Source organism: Gossypium raimondii, chromosome 1 (assembly GCF_025698545.1).
Source record: "Gossypium raimondii isolate GPD5lz chromosome 1, ASM2569854v1, whole genome shotgun sequence".
Taxonomy (NCBI): domain Eukaryota; kingdom Viridiplantae; phylum Streptophyta; class Magnoliopsida; order Malvales; family Malvaceae; genus Gossypium; species Gossypium raimondii.
Genome location: NC_068565.1, coordinates 15,481,967 through 15,508,244, shown reverse-complemented (window position 1 = coordinate 15,508,244; position 26,278 = coordinate 15,481,967). Strand labels below are relative to the sequence as shown.

At 31.4% G+C, this 26,278-nt stretch overlaps 2 protein-coding genes and 2 long non-coding RNA genes across 6 annotated transcripts; 1 reads left to right on the top strand and 3 right to left on the bottom strand.

Annotated features, from left to right (window-relative positions):
• Window positions 1–295: 295 nt before the first annotated feature.
• LOC105784081 (elongation factor 1-alpha) lies at window positions 296–2,621 on the bottom strand. The gene is made up of 3 exons (XM_012609870.2): window positions 2,469–2,621; window positions 1,463–1,933; window positions 296–1,379 (listed from the first exon to the last, which is right to left on the bottom strand). Exons 2-3 carry the CDS (start codon window positions 1,922–1,924, stop codon window positions 498–500), a joined length of 1,344 nt encoding a protein of 447 aa, XP_012465324.1. The 5' UTR covers window positions 1,925–1,933; window positions 2,469–2,621; the 3' UTR covers window positions 296–497.
• A 2,979-nt stretch (window positions 2,622–5,600) lies between these two features.
• Window positions 5,601–8,479, bottom strand: LOC105784088 (uncharacterized). 3 transcript variants are annotated; one of them, XR_001130345.2, is made up of 8 exons: window positions 8,025–8,301; window positions 7,815–7,938; window positions 7,320–7,494; window positions 6,865–7,059; window positions 6,692–6,728; window positions 6,241–6,387; window positions 6,062–6,144; window positions 5,601–5,828 (listed from the first exon to the last, which is right to left on the bottom strand). XR_001130345.2 is itself a non-coding variant. In XM_052632253.1 (7 exons), the coding sequence occupies exons 4-7, from the start codon at window positions 6,743–6,745 to the stop codon at window positions 5,696–5,698; spliced, it is 417 nt and encodes a 138-aa protein (XP_052488213.1). In that variant the 5' UTR covers window positions 6,746–7,059; window positions 7,320–7,494; window positions 7,815–7,938; window positions 8,025–8,479; the 3' UTR covers window positions 5,601–5,695. The 3 variants fall into 3 exon arrangements, 2 of the variants coding, with proteins under 2 accessions (XP_052488213.1, XP_052488216.1); XM_052632253.1 differs by having other exon boundaries at window positions 6,692–7,059; window positions 8,025–8,479; XM_052632256.1 differs by having other exon boundaries at window positions 6,692–7,059; window positions 7,815–7,934; window positions 8,025–8,479.
• A 1,712-nt stretch (window positions 8,480–10,191) lies between these two features.
• Window positions 10,192–11,543, bottom strand: LOC105784104 (uncharacterized). The gene is made up of 4 exons (XR_008194060.1): window positions 11,384–11,543; window positions 11,041–11,111; window positions 10,604–10,681; window positions 10,192–10,514 (listed from the first exon to the last, which is right to left on the bottom strand). It is a non-coding gene; the product is annotated as an uncharacterized LOC105784104 (long non-coding RNA).
• Window positions 11,544–19,953: 8,410 nt separating this feature from the next.
• LOC128039610 (uncharacterized) lies at window positions 19,954–20,896 on the top strand. The gene is made up of 2 exons (XR_008194057.1): window positions 19,954–20,225; window positions 20,600–20,896. It is a non-coding gene; the product is annotated as an uncharacterized LOC128039610 (long non-coding RNA).
• The last annotated feature ends 5,382 nt before the right edge of the window (window positions 20,897–26,278 follow it).

The window sequence follows — 26,278 nt, the reverse complement described above, 5'->3', positions numbered from 1 at the left end:
AGCGCGACCTGCTAACGTGGAAGGAAATCACGTCCTTGAGGGAGCGATTTCCTTCCACGTCAGCAGGTTGCGCTGATGTGGACACAATGTCCTGACACATACCCTGACATCGTGCTGACGTAAACGCAATTTCCCGAAAAATAGCCCATTCCGATAAATAATCAAAAAATCAACCCATTTCGATAAATTTTGAAAAAAAACGACTTTTTTTTTTATAAATTGCCCATTTTAGTGATGTTCAATAAATTTTTCAGCATTTATCGCAAAATTGTAGGTCTAAATGCAACTAGTAAAATAGAAAAATGAAACAGACAAATATATAGAAAAAACAAAGTATAGTTCCGCAAGATTAGACACAAAACTTGACTAAGACGCCTTGGCAAACCAAAGCATCTCAAACTTTAAAAATCCTACATAAAACAGGCAAAAACTTCAAACCACATATAACCAAAGATAAAACACTCAATCTGCTTCACGGCTAAAACCTTTTGGCCTCTTCACTTCTTCTTAGCAGCAGACTTGGTGACCTTGGCACCGGTTGGGTCCTTCTTCTCGACACTCTTGATAACACCAACAGCCACGGTCTGACGCATGTCCCTCACAGCAAAACGACCCAGGGGTGGGTACTCAGAGAAGGTCTCCACAACCATGGGCTTGGTAGGAATCATCTTAATCATACCAGCATCACCGTTCTTCAAGAACTTGGGTTCCTTCTCAAGCTCCTTACCAGATCGCCTGTCAATCTTGGTCAAAAGCTCAGCAAACTTAACAGCAATGTGTGACGTGTGGCAGTCAAGGACTGGAGCATATCCATTTCCAATTTGTCCAGGGTGGTTCATAATGATGACCTGAGAAGTGAAGTTGGCAGCCTCCTTAGCAGGGTCATCCTTGGAGTTGGATGCAACAAAACCACGCTTGAGATCCTTAACAGCAACGTTTTTAACATTGAACCCAACATTATCACCAGGAAGTGCCTCTGTAAGAGCTTCATGGTGCATCTCAACTGACTTAACTTCAGTTGTCAGACCAGAAGGGCCAAATGTCACAACCATACCAGGCTTCAAGACACCGGTTTCAACACGACCAACTGGAACAGTTCCAATACCACCAATCTTGTACACATCCTGAAGTGGGAGACGGAGAGGCTTGTCTGAAGGCCTCTTGGGCTCATTGATCTGGTCAAGAGCCTCAAGAAGAGTAGGGCCCTTGTACCAGTCCAAGTTGGTAGACCTCTCAATCATGTTGTCACCCTCAAAACCAGAAATGGGAACAAATGGAATCTTGTCAGGGTTGTATCCCACCTTCTTCAAGTAGGAAGAGACTTCCTTCACAATTTCATCATACCTAGCCTTCGAGTATTTAGGGGTAGTGGCATCCATCTATAAAGAAAAAAATTAGCACAACAAAAATTAGCATTTAAGTAATCCAATAACACGAAATGAAAACAGATAATGATTTTTACCTTGTTGCAACAGCAAATCATTTGCTTGACACCAAGGGTAAAAGCAAGCAATGCGTGCTCACGAGTCTGACCATCCTTGGAGATACCAGCCTCAAAACCACCAGTGGTGGAATCAATAATCAAAACAGCACAGTCAGCCTGTGACGTACCAGTAATCATATTCTTGATAAAGTCACGGTGTCCAGGTGCATCAATCACAGTGCAGTAGTATTTGGTGGTCTCAAATTTCCACAAGGCAATATCAATGGTGATACCACGCTCACGCTCAGCCTTGAGCTTGTCAAGCACCCAAGCATACTTGAATGACCTCTTGTTCATCTCAGCAGCTTCTTTCTCGAACCTTTCAATCACACGCTTGTCAATACCACCAAGCTTGTAAATCAGGTGGCCAGTGGTGGTTGATTTCCCAGAATCGACGTGGCCGATGACCACAATGTTAATGTGAGTCTTTTCCTTACCCATCCTGATTCACTGTACAGAACCACGAAAACAAAATGAGGGGAACAGTTAAATCAAAATATTTTCAAAAAAACGTACATTTGAAATTTCACATGGATCATAAATGTAAATATTTTAAAAACTGCTAGAAAGGAGATCTCTAAAGTCAGAGCTACGCTGATTCAAATTAATAAGTCAGAGACGAAGAAAGACATGGTCTCAACTAAGGTTATGCTGAATAATAATAAAAAAGCCGATGAGAAGACAATATCGTAACCAAGGCAAACAGTATCATCCCGAAAAATAAGTAAACAAAATATACAGCAAAATAATTTCAGATCACCTTATTATCTTAGATTCAATCCAATAAAAACAAGATCTGTCCCGAAATCAACATTGAAAGAGAAAACAAAAATCGAATCTCAAATAAAGATTGAAATCAACAAACAAATCACAAATTTCAACACAAAAGGAATCCATCTACACATACAAACAAAGCCTCATATCATTATATTCGATAAAATAATAGAAAAACAGAAGGGAAAATGGGATGAGAGAGACTACTAACCTTGAAATCGAGGTAACAAAAAGCAATAGACGGCGAAGGAAGGAACAAGAAAATGAAAATGAAGAACTGGGTTAAGAGCTAAGGGCTCTGCCTGCTATATATATTGAGCAAAAGCAACAAGAGCTAGGGTTAGGGTTACACAAGGAGATTCAATTAGGGCAGTTTTACGAAATTGGCCTTGCATTTCGTTTCATTGACTGCAGTCAAAGCCGGGGGTTCTCTGGGAATTCCGTGGATACTAAGCGCATCCAAACTACTGGCCAAACGTCGTCATTTTGCATTCCACTTATTTATTAACAAACCTTTTTTGTCACCAATGACACATTTAATTATTTCATTTTAATTAAATAAAGTAATTATTATTTAAAAATATACAATTAGTTTTTTTGAAAAGGATTATACAATTAATTTTATTTATTTATTTCACGTAAAATAAAATAATTAAAATATTTTATAATAAGATATTATTCGTCTATAAATTTTAATAGTTTAAATAATATAAGTGCAATTCAATATGAATATAAAATCTTAGTTAATATTTATTGAACTTTATTTTTTAAGATTTAATGAGTTTGAATAATTTTGAGAAATTGTAAAAATATCATTTGTTTATTAAATTATAAAATCCGACGTTTTGATATAATTTATTAGTATATTACTATTATTATGTGATAATATAAAAAGTAATAGTAATTAACTATTAGTTAACATGATAGCATCATATTACTTAACTTAGATATAACTTTTAGAAGTTTTATCAAAATAATAATAATAATCAAATATATAATTGATTAATAAAATTTTAATTTTAAAATCATTTAGTATAATTACATAAATTAAAAATAATAAATTTCACATTTATTTTTAAAAGGCATCATATACACAACTATATCTTTATTAGAAAAAATTTATTGCCATGTACAAATCTTTTAATTTGGTTAAAATTAACTTTTTTATTTATCGAAAATGAAAGAGAAAAAGAGGAAAATAAAATGGAGAAGAAATAAAATAAATTTTTGTATTTATGTAATGTTTTGTATAACAATATATAAAATAACTACAATCATTTTTATTGTGTTAAAATCAAAATTTCTACGAAACTTCATTCTTACTAGAGCTAATTTAAGTTACAAAATGATATACTCTAATGCGAGATGCTCGCATTGTGATAACTACATGTAAGTCATAATAATGCAAGTCTCAATACTCAATTTCAAGCTCATGAATGTGATGGACTTATACTACCTCAAAGTTCAATAACATAATCAAAGGTCAAGCAAATCAAACCAAAATTCGATTAAAGATAATATCTGAGGATGAATCTTTTCGAGGAAAAGGAAAATACATGCATGGAATGACTGAAATTTATTAAAGTCAATTCAACTAAACTGTCAATTTTCAAGCTGAAAATATTAGTCAACTTGCGACAAATTTTTGGATGGGATTCAGGCATTTATGGGCTTAGATGTCTGAATAGTGATTGAAGAACTATCTCTTATCTTCGAAAATTCACTTTGAATCACTCGATTTTGAGTTCGGAGCTTAAGTTATGACTGTTTCAGTGAAAATTGCGCGAGCAGAATTTCTGGACGGGGATATTATGGAGATTACGAGTTTCGAGCTTTTTATTCAAGTTTATATCATATTGGGTTTGAGTTTCAGACTTAATTTTTATTATACATGAGCCTAATATTGTATTTATTAAGTTTTATTATTTTATTATTTCTTTATTCCGAATTTTGGATAATTTTTAAGTATTTTAAGTTACTTACGAGTTTTATATCAACAAGAAGGTTTAGCTTAAAACTATTTGTTGTTTAGATTAACTAGAGTTTCAATATATTTCAGAGTTTTATTTAGATGTATTTAGCTAGCCTATATAAAGGTCTCTTCATTGTACATAATCAAGTAATTAATTTGTAATTCACTTTAAGTTTTCTATTTAAAAATTTCTTTTGAGTTTTCTTTTAGAAGTGAGTTAGTAATCTTTTCAGATTGTGGGGATCATTTTAAGTATTTTCTTACCAAGTTTTCTTTCTTAGGGGAAAAATTAAAGTTGTTTAAAGGGGTTGTAGTTCATCTTGCTTCCAAGGTTCCTTTAAAACTTTTATACGCCATTTTTCGTCAATCTTCTTTTTTCTTTTTTATTCTATTTTGTTCTTGTTTAATTATTCAAATCTTTGATTTATTTATTTATTTCCTATTTTAATTATTTATTTTAATTGATTCTATTTAATTTTTTCTAGATCCAACTTATATTTGTTTACATTTTAGGTTGTATCAAAATCTAAATTTCTTTCCAATTATCTATAGCCCTAAATTAAATTCACAAATTGGATAAACTTACGATCTTGCTCCTCTCTCATCCCTACCACATGACTACCATTTTGGTAAAGAGGTCTGGTTTAGGTTGGCATCATGTGGTTTATTAATAATAAGAAGACATTGTCATTTACTGGATTTTTAACCTATTTGGGAAATATAAGCGTGATCACAAACTACAAATTTTAGTAGCCATTTGGGTCTTATGGTACTCTGGAAACATTTGTATTCATGAAGGTGAAATTACATCTACTCATAAAGTGTTTACCTTCAGGGCACGTTTGGTTGGGGAGAATAGAATAGAGCTGTAATGGAATAGAGTTGTAATAGAATAGAATTGTAATTAGCAATTCAGTTGTTTGGTTGAATGGAATAGAATAGAGTTGTAATAGTATTCTTGTGTTTAGTTGAATGGAATAGATGTTGTAATAGCATAAGAAAAAAGACTTAAATGACCAAAATATCCTTAGTAGAATTTTTTAAATAGATGATTATTGTTTTAAATTTTAATAAGATTATTATTAAATATAATTTAATAAAAATAAAAACAATGTAATCATATTTTAATATAATTATTATTAAATACAATTTAATAAAATAATATATAATTTGATAACATTCTTAATATTATTATTAAAATATGAATTAATAAAATCATAATATATAATATTATAAAAATAATATAGAACTACTTTATTATTTTAAACACATATTTAATGTGCTAAATGTTCCATTATCCATTTGTTTTTCCTTGCACTCTTTTTCTTCCTTTAATAAATTTCTTTTATCTTTTATATAATAAAAATCAAGTTTATATAATCTTCAATTGAGTTAATTGGAAGATCCATCTACAACCATGGCTGAATCAACAAATTATCATCTTTATAAACATATCATTTATATTTTTATATAGTTAAATTAAAACACTTGTTCCTTATCAACAGATTACCATCTTGCACACCCTCCTTTCCTAGTGTATCCTTTAAGTATTGAGCAGTAGTAGCCACCTCCTCAGGAGTGACTTTCCCGTCGTGATCCCTGCAGGCATAGAGCATTTTTTATAAATCTGACTACATAGCTCTTGTAGTAATTAATATGCCAGTAACTGTGCTCTTGTGATGATTGATGTGAATAACAATACCAAAATTCCATTAATCCCATTTGATAACAGAACATAACATCATAATAACAATACATTACACTGTTAGCACAACAGCAAAGGACATAACCAAGACACGAGAAAAGGAAACAATCCAAAAACAAAGTTTCACCTGTCCGGTACTCGCCAACGATCACCAATTTTGGCATCTACGTCATCTATTTCCTTCTCAAGATTTTGGAGCATAACATCAACCTAAGGAGTGACAACAATGGTAAATACTTTTCTTTGAATTACATCTGATAAGAAAAGATAAACTGTCAGAAAAGACTTCGTTCAAATAAGTCATACTTTTTCAATAAGCACTGAAGAAACCTCATCACTATCAGACACTTCACCAGAATGGTCAGTTTCCTCTCTTGCAACTCTATATGCCTTAATGGCATCTTTTTCACCATCTGTACCCTTTTTGTCTACCATGCTATTATAAAGTTCTATCTGCAAAATTGGCAAAATCCAACATCAACAAAAAATAAAGGGATACAAACTGAAAAAGAAAATTTACCATTTCTTTAATGATTTTTCCAAGTTAAAAGTTCCAAATAAAGACTAAATAAATTTTCTACTAACCTAGCAAAGTCACAACTGAAAAGTCAATGCTTAAAACATCTAGTCCAAAAGAATGAAAGAATGACATTGCACAAATACTATGTTTTATCTATTACACTAGTTCAATTTGACCTCATTCCCTTGCAGTTCTTTACAATAACCAAATAAAAAAATATCAAAGTTAATAACATACCTCCTTATTTACAAGACCAAGGAACTCTTCTCGCTCTCTGCTCACAGAATGCATATTAAGAACAAACTGAAGTCAAATCCACATTGCAAGTGGCAATGCTAGGAAGATAACAATAGAAGAACAGAATCAACAGATAACGGTCACAGACAAAAATATTCAAATAGAGTCCTTACAGATGCTAAAGCTAAAACAGCCAATACGCAACTGATTTGACAGAGCTGATCTCTTTTTTCTAACGCTCTTACTATAGCATGTTCTTGTGCTTCTCTAGCTGTTGGGACATTCATCTCTTTCAATGCCACATCCTCTTTTCTAGCCTTAGATTCCTTCATCCTTGCCAGTTCTTCTTCTTCTTTCTCTTCCTCCTCCTACAAAGGTACCAATTTAAAACAACTAATGAAATTCAAAGAATTGCATAAAACTAGGAATATTGCTTTTGGGCTTTTTTTTTAAAGCTAAGCAGAAAACTTCAAGACTAAATGCCTCTATTTTAAGCTAAGATTATATTGAACTCCTTCATAGCAAACAGGGTCAGCTGAGCCCCATAAGAGGCAAAAAATAATAAACAACTTATAATAGAGTAGACTATTCATATGAAAAATAATATAAAACATATTCCTTTTTCAACCTTGATCAGTTCTTCCTGCATCTCAAGGTACTCCAGCTTCCTTCTCCTTTCCGAAACAGAATCTTCATATGGTAAAGCTATAACACCAACAGTATCCACAACTTCATTAGGTAAAGAAGAAAGCGTAGCCTGAATAGCATCTTCCGGCTTCAGCTTTCCTGATACAGTGAATGCTCTACAAGGGAAATCAGAAAAAATACATATTAAGATTAAATTACGAAAAAAAAGAAGAAATGAGTATCAACTGTTGAACTTCAGTGCCAGCAAAACATTGTAGAAAGGCTACATAAAACACAACTCCTGTGATGCCTATGATTCCCCCTAAAGAGGAAAATTTCTTCCACGGGAATTCAGAATCAAAACTGAAATTCGAAAGATCAGAAGGTATTTCTATAAATCTAATGAAAAATAATAATCCAAAATCAACATTTAGAAACTTGAAAAAAAATGGAGGAAGAAAAGTAATGGAAAATTGGAAGGATTAGAAAGAGGTACCCTTAGACATTCTTGAGGGTTTGATTAAACCTGTAATCAAGGCTTTCTTTGTTACGTTGATCTCCTTCGCCATGGCTGCTGCTGTTGTTCTTTCAAACCCCTCTTCTTGCTCACTCCAAACTATCTACACAGGTATATTGGGAAAATGGTGAGGGTAAAGAGAAAGTAAGAAGAGAAAGTTTAAATAAAACAAAAAAATTTCATACTCACACGATAATCTTTGAGATTTTTCATGGGAGTTGGGAGTTTGAAGAGGATGTAAGATGGGTAGAAAAGGAAAGAAAAATAATTTTGTATATTACTGGAAGCGTTGAATAGCCATTCATTAGAGATGGCATTGAATTACTATTCAATGGTTTTGAGGAATCAGGCTGTAATGGCTATTCAATGGAATAGGTTTTACAGCCAACCAAACCCTTGAATAGTTTTACTGTGTTGAATAAGGGAGGAATAGTTAAGCCATTCATGTGAATTAAATAAGGCTTCATTTTGGGTTATTGGAAAGAGATATTGGATCTCCATAATGACCAAAGCTCAGGTGGTCTTCTCCCCTCTCCCCAATGTTGGTCAAAGTCAATTTCGTCACTGGACTCCATGCAGAATAAAAAACATTGAGGGCACTTTTGGTTCACTAGAATGGAATAGGGCTGTAATGGAATAGAGTTGTAATGTAATAAAGCTGTAATGGAATAGAGCTATAATCAGTAATTCAATTGTTTGGTTGAATGTAACGGAATAGAACTATAATAGTATTATTGTGTTTGGTTGAATGGAATAGATATGTAATAGCATAAAGAAAAAGAACTAAAACGACCATAATACCCTTACCATAATTTTTTCAGATATGGTTATTAAATTTTAATAAGATTATTATTAAATATAATTTAATAAAATAAAAATAAATAATTTAATCATATTTTAATATAATTATTATTAAATATAATTTAATAACATTCTTAATATAATTATTTTTATATTTAATTATATTAAAATATTTTTATTTTATATTTAATTATATTAAAATATTTAAAAATTTATTTAGTGTATTTTAAAATAGTACACTATTATTTGAATGCATTGCTTCTCGAGTTATCTCAATTTTATGATTTCAACTAAAGTTTCATTTGTTATTTACATAATTTTTACATAAAACTTTTTACCTGTGTTATAATCTAAAATTAATTAATTGTATTAAACACAAAATTTTATTACAAAGAAAAAAGGAAAAGTCACAAAGCATCTAAAAGAAAAAGAGCATCTTTTATTTTTCTTTTTCAACTAAAAGAAACAAAAATGTTTGTTTATCTACATTATAAAATTGGAAAAGGTGATGTTAATGAGAAAGTTTTGCATTAATGATTGCTTTAAAGGAAATGATTAAACAAATTATACCAAATGATATAACCCCAAAAGGCACAAGATTTGACTTCTCTTCATTTCTTCTAATAAATGAAAAATTTCCCAAAATAATAGAGCACAAACAAATAAACAAAAGGTCCATTAGAACATAAAAACCCTATTCTCAATCTCATGGCTCTCACTTCCTGAAGATCAAACCCCATATTTATCTATGTTACTCCAATCCATTCATTACTCCAACCTTAAACACTCTAATGCACATATGCCACTGTGAAAACTGTTAACGAACAAAAAAAGAATAATTGCTCATTAGAACACACACACACACACAAAAGACAACAATCTTCAAGGGAACAAGATAAATACCAACTGGATGCAATAATTTATATATGATACATACAACATGAGGCAAGTAGTAGGCCATGGCTGTAATCAATCCATCAGATGAAACAAATGAATAAGAATGCCATTTTGGTCTAGAAGACAAGCAAAAAGGGAAAGGAAATATGATTATATGTTATGAAAAATGTAGAATATAGAAAGAGAATACAAGTAATATGTGATCAGAAATAAACCAAAATGCCTATGGACTAAAAATTAGATTTTTCTGTACAGAATATAAGGAAAACTTACAAAAATATGCAGAAAATGGAAGTTCCCTCTCCCTTTTTTGTCCATAAGTACTTCATGACAAACTTGATAAGGAGGTAATCATTTTTCATTCAACACGATATTGGATCTCTGCTCCCATGTTATGGACATTACCAAAAATATAACACATAACAAGTTACAAAATTGTTTGTCAACATGTTTAGGTTCCAAGATAACATCTTTAAGAACCTGATTTGGCATTGCAACAATGGCAACAGGATGCATGTGTTAGGTGCATATTAATAGTGTTAAATCTACAGCCACATACAAATTTGTCAAGCTCTAAAACTATTGTTGATTCGAGGTCCCATCACCAAAATATTATGGCTTCACAGCTCAAGAAAGTTGTGGCTCAAAGAAAAGTCAATGTCCACAATAAATAACACATTAAAAGTAAATTCTATATGTTCAAGACTACTATAGGGACTCAAATTCATGAAGTACAGATGTAAAGGCAAACACATAACAAATGGCTCACATATAAACCAAAATAAAGAAGATTACACATTTTCTAGTAGCATGTAGGTTCAACCTGATTCTATAACATTATATTAAACATTTACGACAAATTATAACTGAAGTCTCAGATCCTCCGACCATGTACCTCAAAGACTCAGAGTGCACCATTAATTAAAGCAAATGCAAAACTCTCAAAAGTCTCATCTTGCAAACTGTCAGAGTTCCCTGTTTCTGCATTTAGAAGTTACAGTTATTATAAGATAACCATTTGGGCAAGACAGAGGTCTTTGTAATAAGTGATGCCAAGTATAATATCCCACTTGAATCCAATGAAGATGTAATTGCGGATGAGGTTGCCACTTCTGGTGCCACAGCTTTATTATCTTTATGTAATTGCTCTAAATTTTACAAAAATCCATTATTTCATAAAGAAAGCATTGATCATTCATACCATCAAACAACAAAGCTATCTCATTTCTACCAAAAATTACACATTCCAGATACTATGGTTAAAAGAAAATCAATTTTCAACCTAAATCACTTCTATCTCTTCAGTTCACTTCTTTTCTTTGCAAATAACACCAAGACACTATAGCTAAGTAGCTAACCAAGTCCTCTATTCTCCTATTTAACTAAATTCAACAATTGAATAACGAAATTGAACATAAATTATCCAAAAAATGTTCAAAACAAAACAAATTTAAATAATAAACTAAAATGAACCAATAATCAATCAAAAAGAAAAAGAAAAGTAAACCTGCTAAAGCTAAATTGGCGAGTCTTTCACAGTTCTTCATTGTCGTCCTTTATTGCTAATAACCGTTTTATCTAAAACAAAAATAAATCAAAACAATTAGTAGAAAAGAAAATGAAATCGAGATTTAAATAATTTTTCAAATAAAATTAAGAATTAGAACTTTTAATTTAATTTTCCTCTTTTGCTCTTTCCAACAATCGATGGAATTTTATAGATCAAGAAAAAGAAATAGAAGAGAGGAAAAGAAAAACTCTATTGAAAGAAAGAAAACGAAAGCACAAAAAGAGGGCAAAAAAATTGGAAGAGAGAAATATGGAAGGAACAAAGGGAGAAAATGTTTTACCTGACGTTGTGATGAAGGTGATTGCCCGTTCACTTTTTTCAGGTGAGAAAGTGGGAGAGGGCAAAGTGGGGAGTGTTTTTGTGGTGATGGTCTCTTTAAACACCGAATCAGTAATTGGTAGTGAAGAAATAGGATAGAAATCAGACAATTTTATTGCATAGGCCCGTAATAGAATAAGCCCGTAATAGGGCATTCCATTGAACCAAATAGGTGTTTAGAGTGAGCCCACGGAATAGGGTTGTAATAGCTATGCCATTACATTGAACCAAACATAGTCAGGGTTCAAAGATTATAATAAGAAATAGTGAGGGGATTATCATGAGAGCTTTGTTGTGAGTGGAATAGTCACGTACTTGACGCGTTCGTGGTGGAAGCTCTTGTAAAGTATCAGGCATTCAAATTTGTGAAGGAGTTGGCTTTCAACTTGATAATTTTGGAAGGGGACTCATTATTTTTCTTCAACAAACTCATTGCTAAACAAATAGATAGATCGTCAGTTATGTCAGAAGTTAAACTGATTTTAAAGTCGGCTAAAGCATGCAAATAAGGTGGCTCTACAAATTCACTTAGAAACGTGGAAACTTACTAATGAATATATAAGTACTAAGTATATAGATGAGGTGACAAAGAAAATAGCTTGCAAGGTGGATAGCAAGCTGTTCAGAAGTTGTTCTGCAACTTGATAAAACAAGCAAAGTGGTAACTTGATATTTGTTTCAAGATTGACTAAGCGTGGGAGTGGGATTAACTTAAGCATTATCTGGAATTAATGGATAATATTGACAACAAATTAAACAAGTTCAGTCGGTTTAAATAAGTTTATAAATATATAAGAAAGTGTTATGAAAAACATTAGTGTGTGTGCTGAAAGTGAAAAAAAAAACAAAGAGTGAGTGTTGAGAAGAAAAGAAAGAAAAAAGAAAGAAAGAAAGAGTAAGAGTTGTAAACTAGCAGTAACTAGTATAGAAAAAAGAAAAGAAGATACTTTTAGTGTGTGTTATTTGTGTAATAAAATTACTATTTGAGCTATTAATTATCCATTACACTTCTAACAATTGGTATCCAAGCTAGGTTCGTGTCGGTGTCACAATGGTAAACATGATTTAACTACAGATCCCGAAATTAACAAAGACAAATTATGGCAATTGGAGTATTCAGATGAAGGCTTTGATCAGCTTTCAAGATTGTTGGGATGTTGTCGAAGAAGGATATGTCAAGCTCGAAAATGCAACTGTTGAAGCAGTTTTGACAAACGAAGAAAAAAATATTAAAAGAAGCTTGTAAAAAAATATTAAAAAATATTTTTCAAGGTGTTATGAATCAGCCTTTGAAAAATTTTCAAATGCGAAGACATCAAAGGAAGCATGAGGAATTTTGCAAAAATCTATTCAATGAGCAAAAAAGGCCAAAAAGGTACGTTTACAAACCCTTAGAGCTGAATTTGAGTTGTTGAAAATGAAACCTTCAGAAAGTGTTGATGATTATGTCACCCAAGTTAAAGCAGTGGTAAATGAAATGAAAAGGAATGGAGAAACACTTGATGATATCAGAGTAATGGGAAAAAATTTGCGATCATTGACACGCAAATTTGATTATGTGGTTGTTGCCATCGAATAATCAAAATATCTATCACAAATATCAATTGACGAACTTGTGGGTTCTCTCCAAGCCCATGAGCATAAAATGAAGCAAAATGATTATACTAAAAATTTGGAGGAAGTCTTGCAAAGCAAGCTGTCATGCAATGAAATTAGAGCTAGCAATAATTTTGGACAAGGTACAAGCAATCGTAGAGGATATAGAGATAGAAATAGAGGTGGATGAGGAACACGTGGATGAGGTAATCAATTATATGTTAGAGGCCAAACAAGTGAAGAATATTAGACATCAAGTCGTGGACAAGGAATTCGAGGCCAAAGGCCGAGGTCGAGGAAGAGGTAGATGTCAACAAGGAAATAAATCTCAAATACAATGTTATAACTGTAACAAATATGGCCATTTTAGTTATGAGTGTAGAACAACTCCTAAGGTGGAGGAGAGAAATCATGTAACAACAACTAAAGAAGAAGAAAACATGGAATCTAGTGTATTCCTTGCTTATAAAGAAAGTGAAAAATCAAGTAAAAATATTTGGTATCTTGATAATTGTGCCAGTAATCATGTGTGGTCAAAAAGACTTATATCCAGAGTTGGACGAGAATATTCACGAACAAGTAACGTTTAGAGATGAATCGCACACCATGGTCAAAGGAAAAGGCAAAGTTACTATTACACAAAAGAATAAAGAAAAAAAATCATATCAGATGTTTATTATGTACCAGCTTTGAAAAGCAACATCATCAGTCTTGGGTGGCTTCTAGAAAAAGGATATGAAGTACATATGAAAGATTGCACGCTCACTCTAAAAAATAAGAGTGGTGAATTAATTGCCCAAGTTGATATGACGAGTAATCGTCTGTTCACTATTGACATTGAATTTGGAGAGGCGAAGTGTATGAAAAACACAATCAAAGATGATTCATGGTTGTAGCATTTAAGGTTTGGGCATATTAGATTTTCTAGTCTGAAGCTATTATCAAAAGAAAATATTGTGAATGGATTCTGATCAATTGTGTGAAACTTGCATTAAAGGAAAACAACACAGACAAAGTTTTGAAGTTGGAAAAACTCGATGAGCCAGGAGACCATTGGAGATTGTGCACTCCGACCTAGCAGGTCCTTTTGATATACCATCACTTGGTGGAAACATGCACTATCTTACTTTTATTGATGATTTTAGTAGAAAAAGTTGGATATATCTTCTTAAAACAAAATCAGAAGCACTTGACAAGTTTATTGAGTTCAAAGCCATGGTAGAAAAACAAAATTGACATTATATTAAGATACTCAGAATTGATAGAGGTGATGAGTATACTTCAAAGCTATTTGAAAGCTTCTACAAAGAGCAGGGCATTATTCACTAGTTAACAACTGTGTACACGCTACAACAAAATGGAGTCGCTGACAGAAATAACCAAACTATTCTTGATATGCAAGAAGCATGGTTAAAGGTAAGCATTTACCAAGAACTTTTCGGGCTAAAGCTGTTTAATGTTTTATTTATTTGTTGAACCAGTGTCCAACAAAAAGTGTGAAATACAAGACGCTAAATGAAGCTTGGAGCAATTAAAAGCCAAGAGTTAGACGTTTCAAGATTTTTGGACGTATTGCATATGCTCATGTTCCTCACCAAACAAAAAAGAAGCTCGACGATAAAGGAGTAAAATGTATTTTCATTGGTTATGAAAAAAGAAGTAAGACATATGGGCTATACAACTTTCTCACCAAGAAAGTTATTATTTCAAGAGATGTTGAATTTGATGAAGCTGATTACTGGAGATGGAGTGAAAAAGAAAAGAAAATTGATGGATTAACTTTTAATGATAACAAAGACGATGATTTCATCAATCAAGAACAAGGAAATGATTAAATCCCTCCACCAAGTCCTATTGCAACAACTCCTACAACATCATCATCACCAATCAGCAGCAATACCAGCAACTCAGAAGAAGCACCTGCAAGAATACGTAGTTTACGCGATATTTATAAGGTCACATAACTCATACAAACAACACTCGATTATTCATTATTCTATTTAATGACAGCATGTGATCCAATAACATATGAAGATGTCAAATGGAGGAAGACAATGGATAAAGAAATTGCAGCAATAAAAGAAGAAATGACACGTGGGAGTTAACAAGTCTACCAGAAAGACATAGTCTAATTGGAGTCAAATGGGTGTACAAGATGAAGACCAACAAAGAACGAAAAATAGAGAAATACAAACCAAGACTAGTTGCAAAAGGCTACAAGTAAAGACATGGAGTAGACTATGATGAAGTATTTGCTCTGGTTGCCAGAATTGATACTATAAAGCTTCTCACGACAATTGCAGCACAAAATAAATGGAAGATTTATCAGATGGACGTGAAGTCAGCATTCCTTAATGGCTACCTAGAGAAAGAAGTCTACATCGGACAACCACCTGGATATAGCAAACAAGGACAAGAACACAATGTTTATCACTTGAAGAAAGCTTTATATAGATTGAAGCAAGCCCTTAGAGCATGAAACACAAGAATAGATGAATACTTTCAAAAGAATGAGATCATAAAAAGCCCATATGAACATGCCCTATATACGAAGAAAAATAGAGCTGGTGGCATCATGATCATGTACTTATACGTGGATGATATGATTTTCGCGGGAAATAATCCAAGTATGTTCAATGACTTTAAGAAAGCTATGACCAAAGAATTTGAAATGACATATATTGGTTAAATGTCATACTTTCTTAGAGTCGAAGTGAAACAAATGAAAGATGGAATATTTATGACTCAAAAGAAGTATGCAGAACAAATTTTAAGAAAATTCAGAATGAAAAATTGCAAGTCAGTAGTGACGCTAGTTGAACCAGGCATGAAATTAAGTGTTGATTTATTTAGAGAGCCAATAAATCCAACGTTATTTAAAAGTATCGTTGGAAGTTTAAGGTACTTGACTATCACGCGACCAAATATCATGTACGCAGTGGGAATAGTTAGCAGATACATGGAGAAATCAAAACAAGATCACCTGACTGCAACAAAGAGAATTTCGAGATAGATCAAAGGTATGATGGATTATGATTTATTTTATACATACTCATAAAGTTCAAAATTGATTGGTTATTCAGATAGTGATTATGGTGGTGACTTGGATGATTGCAAAAGCAAATCTGGATATTTATTCCATATTGGCTCTGCGGCATTTTCATGGTATCGAAAAAGCAACAAACAGTAGCCCTCTCAACATGTGAAGCAAAATACATGGCTGTTGCAACATGCATGTGTCAAGCGATTTGGTTGAAGAATATTTTGGGTGAATTATCTATTATACAAGAAGGTCCAATTACAAATTATGTTGACAACAAGTCCACAATATCTCTTGCAAAGAATCTGGTGTCTCATAGTCGAAGTAAGCATATCGATACAAAGTATCATTTTATTCGAGAGCAAGTGAAGAATAAAAATGTAGAATTAGCTTACTACAGAACAAAAGATCAATTTGCAGACGTTTTCACGAAGCCATTAAAAACAAACGTATTCCACAAACTCAAAGACAAGCTTGGAATGAAAAGCTCGGTTTGAGGGGGAGTCTCAGAAGCCAAACCGATTTTAAAGTCGGCTAAAGCATGCAGATAAGGTGGCTCTACAATTTAACTTAGAAACGTGGTAGCTTACTAATGAATACGTAAGTACTAAGATATAGGTGAGGCGACAAAGAAATTAGCTTGCAAGGTGGATACCAAGCTGTCAAGAAATTGTTTTTCAACTTGATAAAACAAGCAATGTGGCAACTTGATATTTGTTTCAAGATTGACTAAGCATGAACGTGGGATTAACTTAAGTATTATCTGGAATTAATGGATAAGATTGACAGCAAATTAAATAGGTTAAGTCGGTTTAAATAAGTTTATAAATATATAAGAAAGTGTTATGAAAAGCATTAGTGTGTGTGTGCGCTGAAAGTGAAAAAAAAAAACCAAAGAGCGAGTGTTGAGAAGAGAAGAGAGAAAAAGAAAGAAAGAAAGAGTGGGAGTTGTAAGGTAGCAGCAACTAGTATAGAAAAAAGAACAGAAGATATTTGTATTGTGTGTTATTTGTGTAATAAAATTAGTATTTGAGGTATTAATTATCCATTATGCTTCCAACACTTACATATGGGATTCTAGACAACTACTAACAATGTTTATAAAGCTTCGAGTTCAATACATTCGGAAAGAAGGCGATCAAGCAGTGCACCTAATGGCTAAGGAAGGCTTGCATTTACATGTTGGACTGAAGAGGCTCCAACGCAAATTGAAGCCACAGAAATGGAGGATAGTCGCTTGATCTACCCGTCTTATTAGCTGTTGACTACATGCATGAATAGGTTTAGGGTCCTTTACGAATATGAATAGTGTTTTGAAATGGAGTTTTGCACTAGACTAGGTGTTTGTTATTTACATTGATATTTTAGAGATCGAAACAATGAAAATTGAAGAATAAAAAGCATGGATCTATAACATTTACATATTTTAAACATCATACAAATAAAAATTTATTTTAATATTGTACATTTACAATTTGAATTTCTTGTATATATATATTTCAATTGTCTTTCATTATATTACTACATTAATTATCTAAAATACATATATTTTATTAAATAATAAAAACTAATTATACGTGATAACAAAATTAGTATATATAAAATAACGAGTCTAGATAAACCTAGTCTTGATGAGAATACTATTTATTGTTTGTCCCATTTTAGAATTAATAAAATAGCTTGTCAAAATTTTGAAAACTACAATGAGAGTTGCCACCAATAATTTAATTTAGGTTTGATTGGCCGCCTCAAGAATATTTATCATTTTAATAAAACCTTTAAAAAGTAAAAATTATTAAAATAAATTTTTGGTCTACAAAATCAATATTCAAATTTGGGAGTTCGATTATGCGTGAGGAAAGTGTTGGTACCCTTAAGACATCTATTAATAAAAACAACACTATTTAATCATATGATATCTTTAACTTGATTTAATGAATTTAAAAAAAAAACTTGCATAATCATTTATTTTGAATAAAATGAATTTGTTTACGAAATGAGAATTCCAACGCAAACCTGACAATAATTCTCCAATTATGAAATAAAAATTTATCTCATTCATAGAAAGGATATTCGATTACGGTGAAAAATTATTAAAGGTCTCAACGAAAACATGACAGTACCTCTTAAACTTGGGTGAAACCTGAAGTGTAAAAATGAACTTGCAGAACTTTTGAAAATGAGCCGGGTGGAACCAAATTTTCAAAAATGTTATTAGGCAAAACTAGGATTTTTGAAACGAACCTAGGTGAAACCAAAGTTTCATAAATACGTACTAAGCAGAACCAGAACTTTTGAAAGCAAACCTAGACGGAACCAGTCTTTCAAAAATACCTACTAGGTGGAACTAGAACTTTTGAAAATAAACTTGCGGAACCAAACTTTCAAAAATACTTACTGGATAGAACCAAAACTTTTGAAAATGAAACAGGATAAAACCAAAGTTGCATAAATACTTACTAGGTGGAACCAGAACTTTTGAAGATGAGTTTTCAAAAAGACTTATTAGGTGAAAATGAACTTGGTTGAAACCAGACTTTCAAAAATACTTATTGGGTGAAACCAAAACTTTAAAGATACTACGGCGTTCATCTGAGTAACATTGCATAATTGAAAGGAAAAAGGCAACCTCCTCCATGCTATTATGAAGGCGATTCACATCGAGAAAGTTGTTATTTACAAAGAAATAGTGGGTTATCTAGTAGAGATTAGGTAGAATAAAACCAAGTATTTCGACCTATCTTTACCATTCGCCTAGGGGGTATTTATAAGGGAAAGATGAGCCTTTATCCCTAAGTCTAACCGTTGTGGTAGAATGGTGAGTGCTAGCAAGCAAGGGGTCTTCCTAATATATCTTCTTTGGGTTGTGTGAGTCCCAAGAAGATGATATTTAGGCAAGGTTATAAAGTTTGTAAGGGTGAGTGATGTAGGGTTGCATCTTTGTGATCCAAGCTAGGTTGTTTGAAGTAGGCCTCGTCGGATTGGGCTTTATATTAGTGGGTCTTTCATACCTTATCCTAGCTAAATATAAGGATATAACCAACTTTAATAAAAACATATTTTTAAGTTTGTAAATTTAAAAAATAAAAATATTATCTAAAAGTCAATTTAGTAATGTAATGTACAATAAATGATATTTTCTTCTATTCCTATAATTGATAATATATATAAAACACAAGTTTGAAGCAAGAATACCATTTATATTAGTAATTATTAATAATTAATAAAATGATATCAATAATATTTTTATTTGAACTACACAATTGGATATACAATTATATATCCATTAAAATTAAGATTTATGCCTAATTCAACTCCACAAAAATGAAGCAAGGGTTAAAGGGTAAAAGTGGATGATAGGTTTTGTTTTTATATCTATACACAATATCAGATTATAATGATAATGATTTGCACCATAAATTTGCGGTTTGGTGAAATTCCATTTTTATTACTCATTTCCATACCCCATAAGTCTGTACGATTTGTTTCTTAAAAACTGCTTGTAATACTTCCTCACTGCCTCTCAAGTTTGAATTATAACATATTTTATAATTTTATACATTTTTATTATTTATTTTAAAATTTTAGATTTATTTGATTAATTTTAACTTTAAAGTAATTAATTGCTCGAAGATAACAATGATGATAAATTGAAGAGGAATATCAGGATCCAAGATCATCTAAACTATACCAAGCTCTTATTCCTATTTTGATCATTTTAATTAAGAAGTTATTCAAATCGGTCATCTACGTTTAAAAATTCTGCTGATTCACCTATATATTGCTGATGTGGCACATTAATCTATTGACTATTTGACACTTGCCATTTTATAATTTGACCCAATATATATATATATATATATATATATATATTTGTTTAATTGCAACTAATCACCAATCCTCATGATAATCATCAATTCTGGATATCCAGTCTGGTTTCGGTCCTCGAAAGCAGCAGCTCTTGCTTCGGGGAGAAACCGTTGCCGGAACTGGTTGCTGCCCCCGTCTGGCTACCTTCAATCCTTGTTCAACGATTCAGCTCATCTCCCCATCTTCGTCCGTCAACGACGACGATGTTCCTAAGTCCATTTTTTGGCCAATTGGGAACTCGTTTCTCCTTCGATCCAGATTATTTCTTTGACAACTGTTTCTGGGTTCTTCTATTTTGGTAATTTTCATTTACCCAATTTAAGATCCTTTTGTTTAATTTTTGCTTGTTGAGTCCTTTCTTACTTTTTTTTTTTTTTTGGGTTCAATTATTTGTTTTGGATGACATTGATGAACGTTGAAACTGACCCAAATTTATTGCAATTTAGTTGCTTTGTTTTTTTGCACATTTTTGTTTAGTGATGAGATAAACATTCACTGTAGTTTTTCTTTTCTTATAGGAGAGCTCTTTTTTTTTTTTTTTTAAATTGAGTAATTTGGTGTTTAATTAGTTGAATTTCAATGGAATTGTAGCTGAAAATAATAAGTTTTAGCCTTTTTATTATTATTGAAAAAAACACTAGAAAATGACTCATCCCTTTTTTTTCTGTGAAGTCGGAAGTTAGTTTAAAATTCGACCGACTCTCAGTTTGCTACGCATGTTCACACTTTCTGATGGCGAAAACGGTTTCTCCCCGGAACAAGAGCTTCTACTTTAAGGACGACGATCATCGTGATGATGGGTGGTTTTTATATTGCAAATAAAAAAAAAAGTATTTTTAACTAATTATAGAAAAATTTTAGCTTTAGCCAAAAGTTAAAAAAAAAATTTATCAATCACTTAATGAGTTAAATGTGCCACGTCATCAATTCGTTAGTGAATTAATAAAACTTTTAATGGAGTGATCAATTGAACAATTATCTTAATTAGAGTGACTAAATTAACAAAAAATTAGAATGATTAAAATAAAACGATGCAGTTTTAGAGTAACCCGTAATGTAGTTTACCCTTAAATATATTTGTAATATTATTAATATTTATTTTAAATTAGATTTTATTTTAATCTTTTACGAAGTTAGATTATTTTAATTTTCTAAATATAATTTTATTTGAATTATTTATAGGTAGTTGAAGTCTTCAATTTATTTCATATTATTATTTGTAATAGATTCAATCTTAGTTGTTTCATTTTGAAAAATAAACTATTATAAAATGGAAAATATATTATAATAACTCATCTCAAGATAAGTTGGTTTTGAAGATGATTTATAAAGTTTAAGGGTAAACTACATTAAAGTCACTAAACTATTAGTAACCTTATATTTTAGTCACTCAATTTCAAAAGGTTACAAAACGGTCACTAAACTATTCCAAAGTTTTCATTTAAGTCATTAGGCTGTTAAAATAGTTTACTTATGGCATTCTTTGTTTGCACTACTTGCATCAATCGAAAGCTCACATTCCCCTTCTCTTCTACATTTAAGTCTTTTTCATGAAACAACTTTGAATGTCATGAATTTGCGAACCAAAATCTAAACAACTTTCTTCTCTTATCTCCACATCGATCATCAGGTAGACTTGGATCTAAGGTATGTTCTTTTATCCATTAATGAGTACTGATCCACCTTACCGATTCTCGATTAATTGCTTGGAGCTCGCTAGCCAAACTTTAAAAAAAAAACTTTAACAACCTAACGACTTAAATAAAAACTTTCGATTAGTTCAATAACTTAAATAAAAACCTTCGAATAGTTCTGTGACCATTTTGTAGCCTTTTGAAGTTGTGTAACTAAAACATAAACTTACTAATAATTTAGTTACCTTAAGTATAGTTTACCCAAATTTTAATTTGATTATATTTGATACAAATTGAATATATTTTTTTAATTAATAACATTGTTATAGGAAAAGATATTAATATTAAACTTTTTTTGAAATTAATGTTTTAACATTAAACTTAAAATTATTAATTAATTCAAACATTTTAATACATTAAAATCACAATTTTTTTCTATTATTAGTCTACACATACAAATTAAATCAAACTCTAATCTCAATTACTAATATTATGATTTGAAAATATTTTGTTCAAATATTATAGTTTTAATAATTTCAAATATCGATGACTTATATTAATTATATAAAAATTATTTTATTAAATAATAAAAATATAATGTGTATATTCACATGAAAGACATGTGATATCGAAAACTAGTATTAGTAAATGCGTAACTCAAAATTGATAATTTAAATCATAATGAATGTGTAATTTAACATGAATACAAATTATAGTTTTAATAAATATATTTCTAATATTTAAAATTTAAAATTTAAAAATAAAAATAAAATATTGTTCTAATATCAAATAAATAATATAATGAATAACAATAGGTATTTTTGTCTATTCAAAACTTTATATAAACTTTACTTATATACAAAAGATAATATATAAAATTATTATTTTGAAGATGTTATAAGAATAATTACAAATTGAATCTAAATAAGTATAATTGGAATTGAATATTACAATGAACAAATAAACTAAAAATCAAAATATATTTAAATTTAAATAAAATTTGAGCAATACTATGTTGTTGTTGAAGTTCACTTTGATTGATCAATGTGTGATATTTTGAATCCTCATTACTAATGGAATCAAACTGATCTCTAGATTAATCAAAAGATCCTTTCAATTTGTTCATTGAACGAAACTAAATCTTGTGGAATCATGTTGAATATTTGACGATACATTCCGTACCTTGCTAAAAAATTGACCCTTGTTTATTAACCATATATTGTCTAACCAAATCCAATTCTCTCTCGATATGTTCCTCAAAAAATCTGATTCATGTGGATTCTTTTCTCAACTAACGAAGAGATCTTGATGGAATTGTCACATATGAATTGAGTACAATTTTGCAATAGCCCACTTGCCTCTCGAGAAGAGATGGGAAACATGCTCAATATCTTTACCGTTGTAAAACTTAAACTAGAACAAAATTTTTAAAAATGGATAATTTACATATAATAAGATTTAAAAGATAAAAAAAAAATTTGTTTGTGAAAATAATACGAAAATAAACTTAAGAAATGAAATGGTGGTATGCCAACAACATTATGTGAACATGAGAACATCCAATGTGGCAAAGTTAATCCAAAATCGTTGGCTTAAAGAACACTAAAATCCAACGGCTAGAAGAGAAGGCCTAAACTCGAAAGGGAGCCTTGAATCGATAAAAGTCCAGATCTCCCATAACCTCCCATTTGTATTTCTCTCTTTCAATCCACTCTAAGGCGACTCTTCTTCTAAAAGGTTAGAATTCCTTCCTTCCTTCATCACTATTGACATTGACTTGCGGAAAAATTAAACCATCAAATACTACTGCACTGTGACTTTATGAAGAACATGATTACTGGTACCTCACAGGCTGACTCTGCTGATTTGATTATCGATTCCACCACTGGTGGTTCCAAGACTGGTCACACTCTCTCACACACTCTTTCTCTTTTTCTTTTTTGTGAAAATAAAAAATAAATTACATTAATTCAAATACTTAAAAACACCACTCAGTTTATCCTGTTGTAAGATCTCAAGGATCTCATTTGGAGTCACATTAAAAATTTGTAAGCTCGACTTCTATTTTGGACTAAGTTTAACTAGCCAGTCCGTGATGATGTTGTGTTCTCTAAACACATATCTGATTTGCCATTGTCCTCTCAAGCAATTCAATCAATTAAAAAATAAAAAATATCAATATTTATTGAAAAAATGAAATTTTTTATCAATAAAAAATAAAATGATGCACATCGTTAAAAGTCAAAATATTGACTTTGAGTACAAAGAGCCATGTGATGTGATCCATAAACAACTCAGCACCATGGCGCTGGCTTTTTGCTTTTACACATTTCCAAACGCTTTTGTGCTTGTATATTCCCATGTTTTAAGACTCTTTTCCGTGGGACCCTTACTTGAGATTTTAATAATTGATATCACTCACATCACCATCCATTCCGTACCCGTTCTGAAATAGGGTTTTTTTATATAATAATATAATATAAATAAATATCAAAATAGGATAAAGTGATTAATATTAATAAAATTAGACAAAGATTACAGTAAATACTTCGTGCCGCCTAATTAATTGGTGATATCATTTTTCTCTTTAAAAAAAATTGTTTTTTTGGCATAGTCTAATCAATCGGGGCACTTATATTTAAGACCCAAAATATGTGTTTTTAACAATATATGCATAAAAATAAAAAAATATCTTTTTATTAGTGTCATTAATATATCAGACAATATCCAATTATTTTTAATAAAATTACTTTTTTATTAGTGCCAGCCTGAAAATCTACCGCAGATGTGACCCGTCGATCACATGTCCAAAATTCAATACCCAAAAATTATCATAACAAATTTTTTTCTTTTTAGATTAAAAAATATTTTGTTATGTTATTATTATTTATTATTATTATAAAAGGGGTTGGTTTGGTCCAACCCCCGCACCAAAATTTTTCAGCTATTGAAGGTCCCCCTCCCTCCACTGTTGTAGGTAAATTTAAGGTTTTCCCTTTTTTTTATTAGTGTAATTAATTATTTTAATAGTAATTTAATATGTTTAAATTATGTTCTTTTTATTAAAAAGTTAGTACTTATTATACCCAAAAATCAAAACAAAAATAAGTTTTAAATTTTTTAGTATAATTAGTTATGTTAGTAAATGTTTGCACTAATTAATTTGTATTTTGATTTTTTTATATTATAAACATTTGGATGGTTTTCCTTCCTCTCCACAGTCGAAGATCTTTCAAAAAAATCAGGTAATTATTTTTTGCTATTATTGTAATTATTATTAATAGATTAGAATTATGTTAAAGATTAATTTTTTCAGGTATTCAAGGCTTTGTTTTCAGCTTTATTAGCATACTAACATTTGGACTATATTTCACATTTTTATTGGTTGACATTATTTTTAAGGTAAATTGAGATAAAATTAATAGTTTAAGTATTAATACTATGCGTGCTTTTTAAATTATTTTTTGTTAAGTCGAATATTAAAATATTAATTGTTTTTGCATATATAGATATGGGTTCTTTAATTACTGCAGAAGATCACACAATTAGGATGGTCCATTTTCCCGTAAGAGAATATTCTAATGTTGTACGTATTTTTTGGCATAGTTGCACGTAATTTTTATTTAATTGTGAGATCTTAACCAATTCTGTAATATGATTAGGGTTCGTACCGCGTGGCCATGGTCCGAGCTACCGGCCAGAGGCACAAATTATGCCCTACTTAAATGCTGCAGGATTTGGATCATCGGCATTAATCCGTGTGTTTGAGCTGAAGGTCGACTTAATATTGGCACTAGTTGAGTGGTGGTCCCTAGAGGTGCACACCTTTCATTTACTGTGTGAGGAATGCACCATCTATAACAACCCTAACTCGTATCCATTGCCGGAACAGGGTTACGGAGCATTACCGGACAAACAAAATATTAAACCATTCAAATCATACATTAATATAACCATAATCAAATTTCATTCAAATACTTCCATAATGTCCTTTAATCGAGCCCTCGAGGCCCTAAAAATACTATAGAAACAACCCGGGACTAAATCGAAAACATTTGGAAATTTTAGGAAAAAGTTGAAAATTTTAGATTGCAAGGGTCACACGGCCGTGTGACTCACACAACTGAGACACACACCCGTGTCTCAGGCCGTGTGGACATTCGAAATATGGACACATGGTCGTGTCCCAGCCCGTGTCTGTACCTATGTAATTCACTGACTTGGGTCACACGGCCTGACACACGGGCCACACAGCCAAGCCACACACCCATGTGTCAGGTCGTTTACCTTTCGAAATAATCTCACACGCCAATGTGCCAGGCTGTGTGCTAGGCCGTGTAACAGCTTGACTTGTATGCATTAAACCTACAGGGGACATATGGTTGTGTATCACATACGGCTGAGACACACGCCTGTGTCTCAGGCCGTGTGGCCCCAAAATGAACCTTAAAACACAAGTTTACCATTTCATAATTGCTTCAACCTTAAGAAAATCAAATACTAATCAAAATGCCAATCCAAAACGACAATAATCGAGCCACAAACACATCAAACCAACCTAAATAGTGTCTAACCAATGTACCCTCAATGGTACCACTAGTATATAACATTTTAAAAACAAAATAAACATCAATTCAAGTCATCAACTCTTTCAAACAATACCTAATCAATATACCTAACAAAGTTATATCACACATACTAGCATCATAATTATACC

Excerpts from the sequence above, each read along its gene's own strand:
- LOC105784088 (XM_052632253.1), bottom strand. The coding sequence starts at position 6,745 with ATGCATTCTGTGAGCAGAGAGCGAGAAGAGTTCCTTGGTCTTGTAAAT. Across the intron at positions 6,145-6,240 it reads CTTCAGTGCTTATTGAAAAA|GTTGATGTTATGCTCCAAAA; the intron begins GTATGACTTATT and ends GTCACTCCTTAG. Across the intron at positions 5,829-6,061 it reads CGTTGGCGAGTACCGGACAG|GGATCACGACGGGAAAGTCA; the intron begins GTGAAACTTTGT and ends CTATGCCTGCAG.
- LOC105784081 (XM_012609870.2), bottom strand. The coding sequence starts at position 1,924 with ATGGGTAAGGAAAAGACTCACATTAACATTGTGGTCATCGGCCACGTC. Across the intron at positions 1,380-1,462 it reads TGATTTGCTGTTGCAACAAG|ATGGATGCCACTACCCCTAA; the intron begins GTAAAAATCATT and ends TTTTCTTTATAG.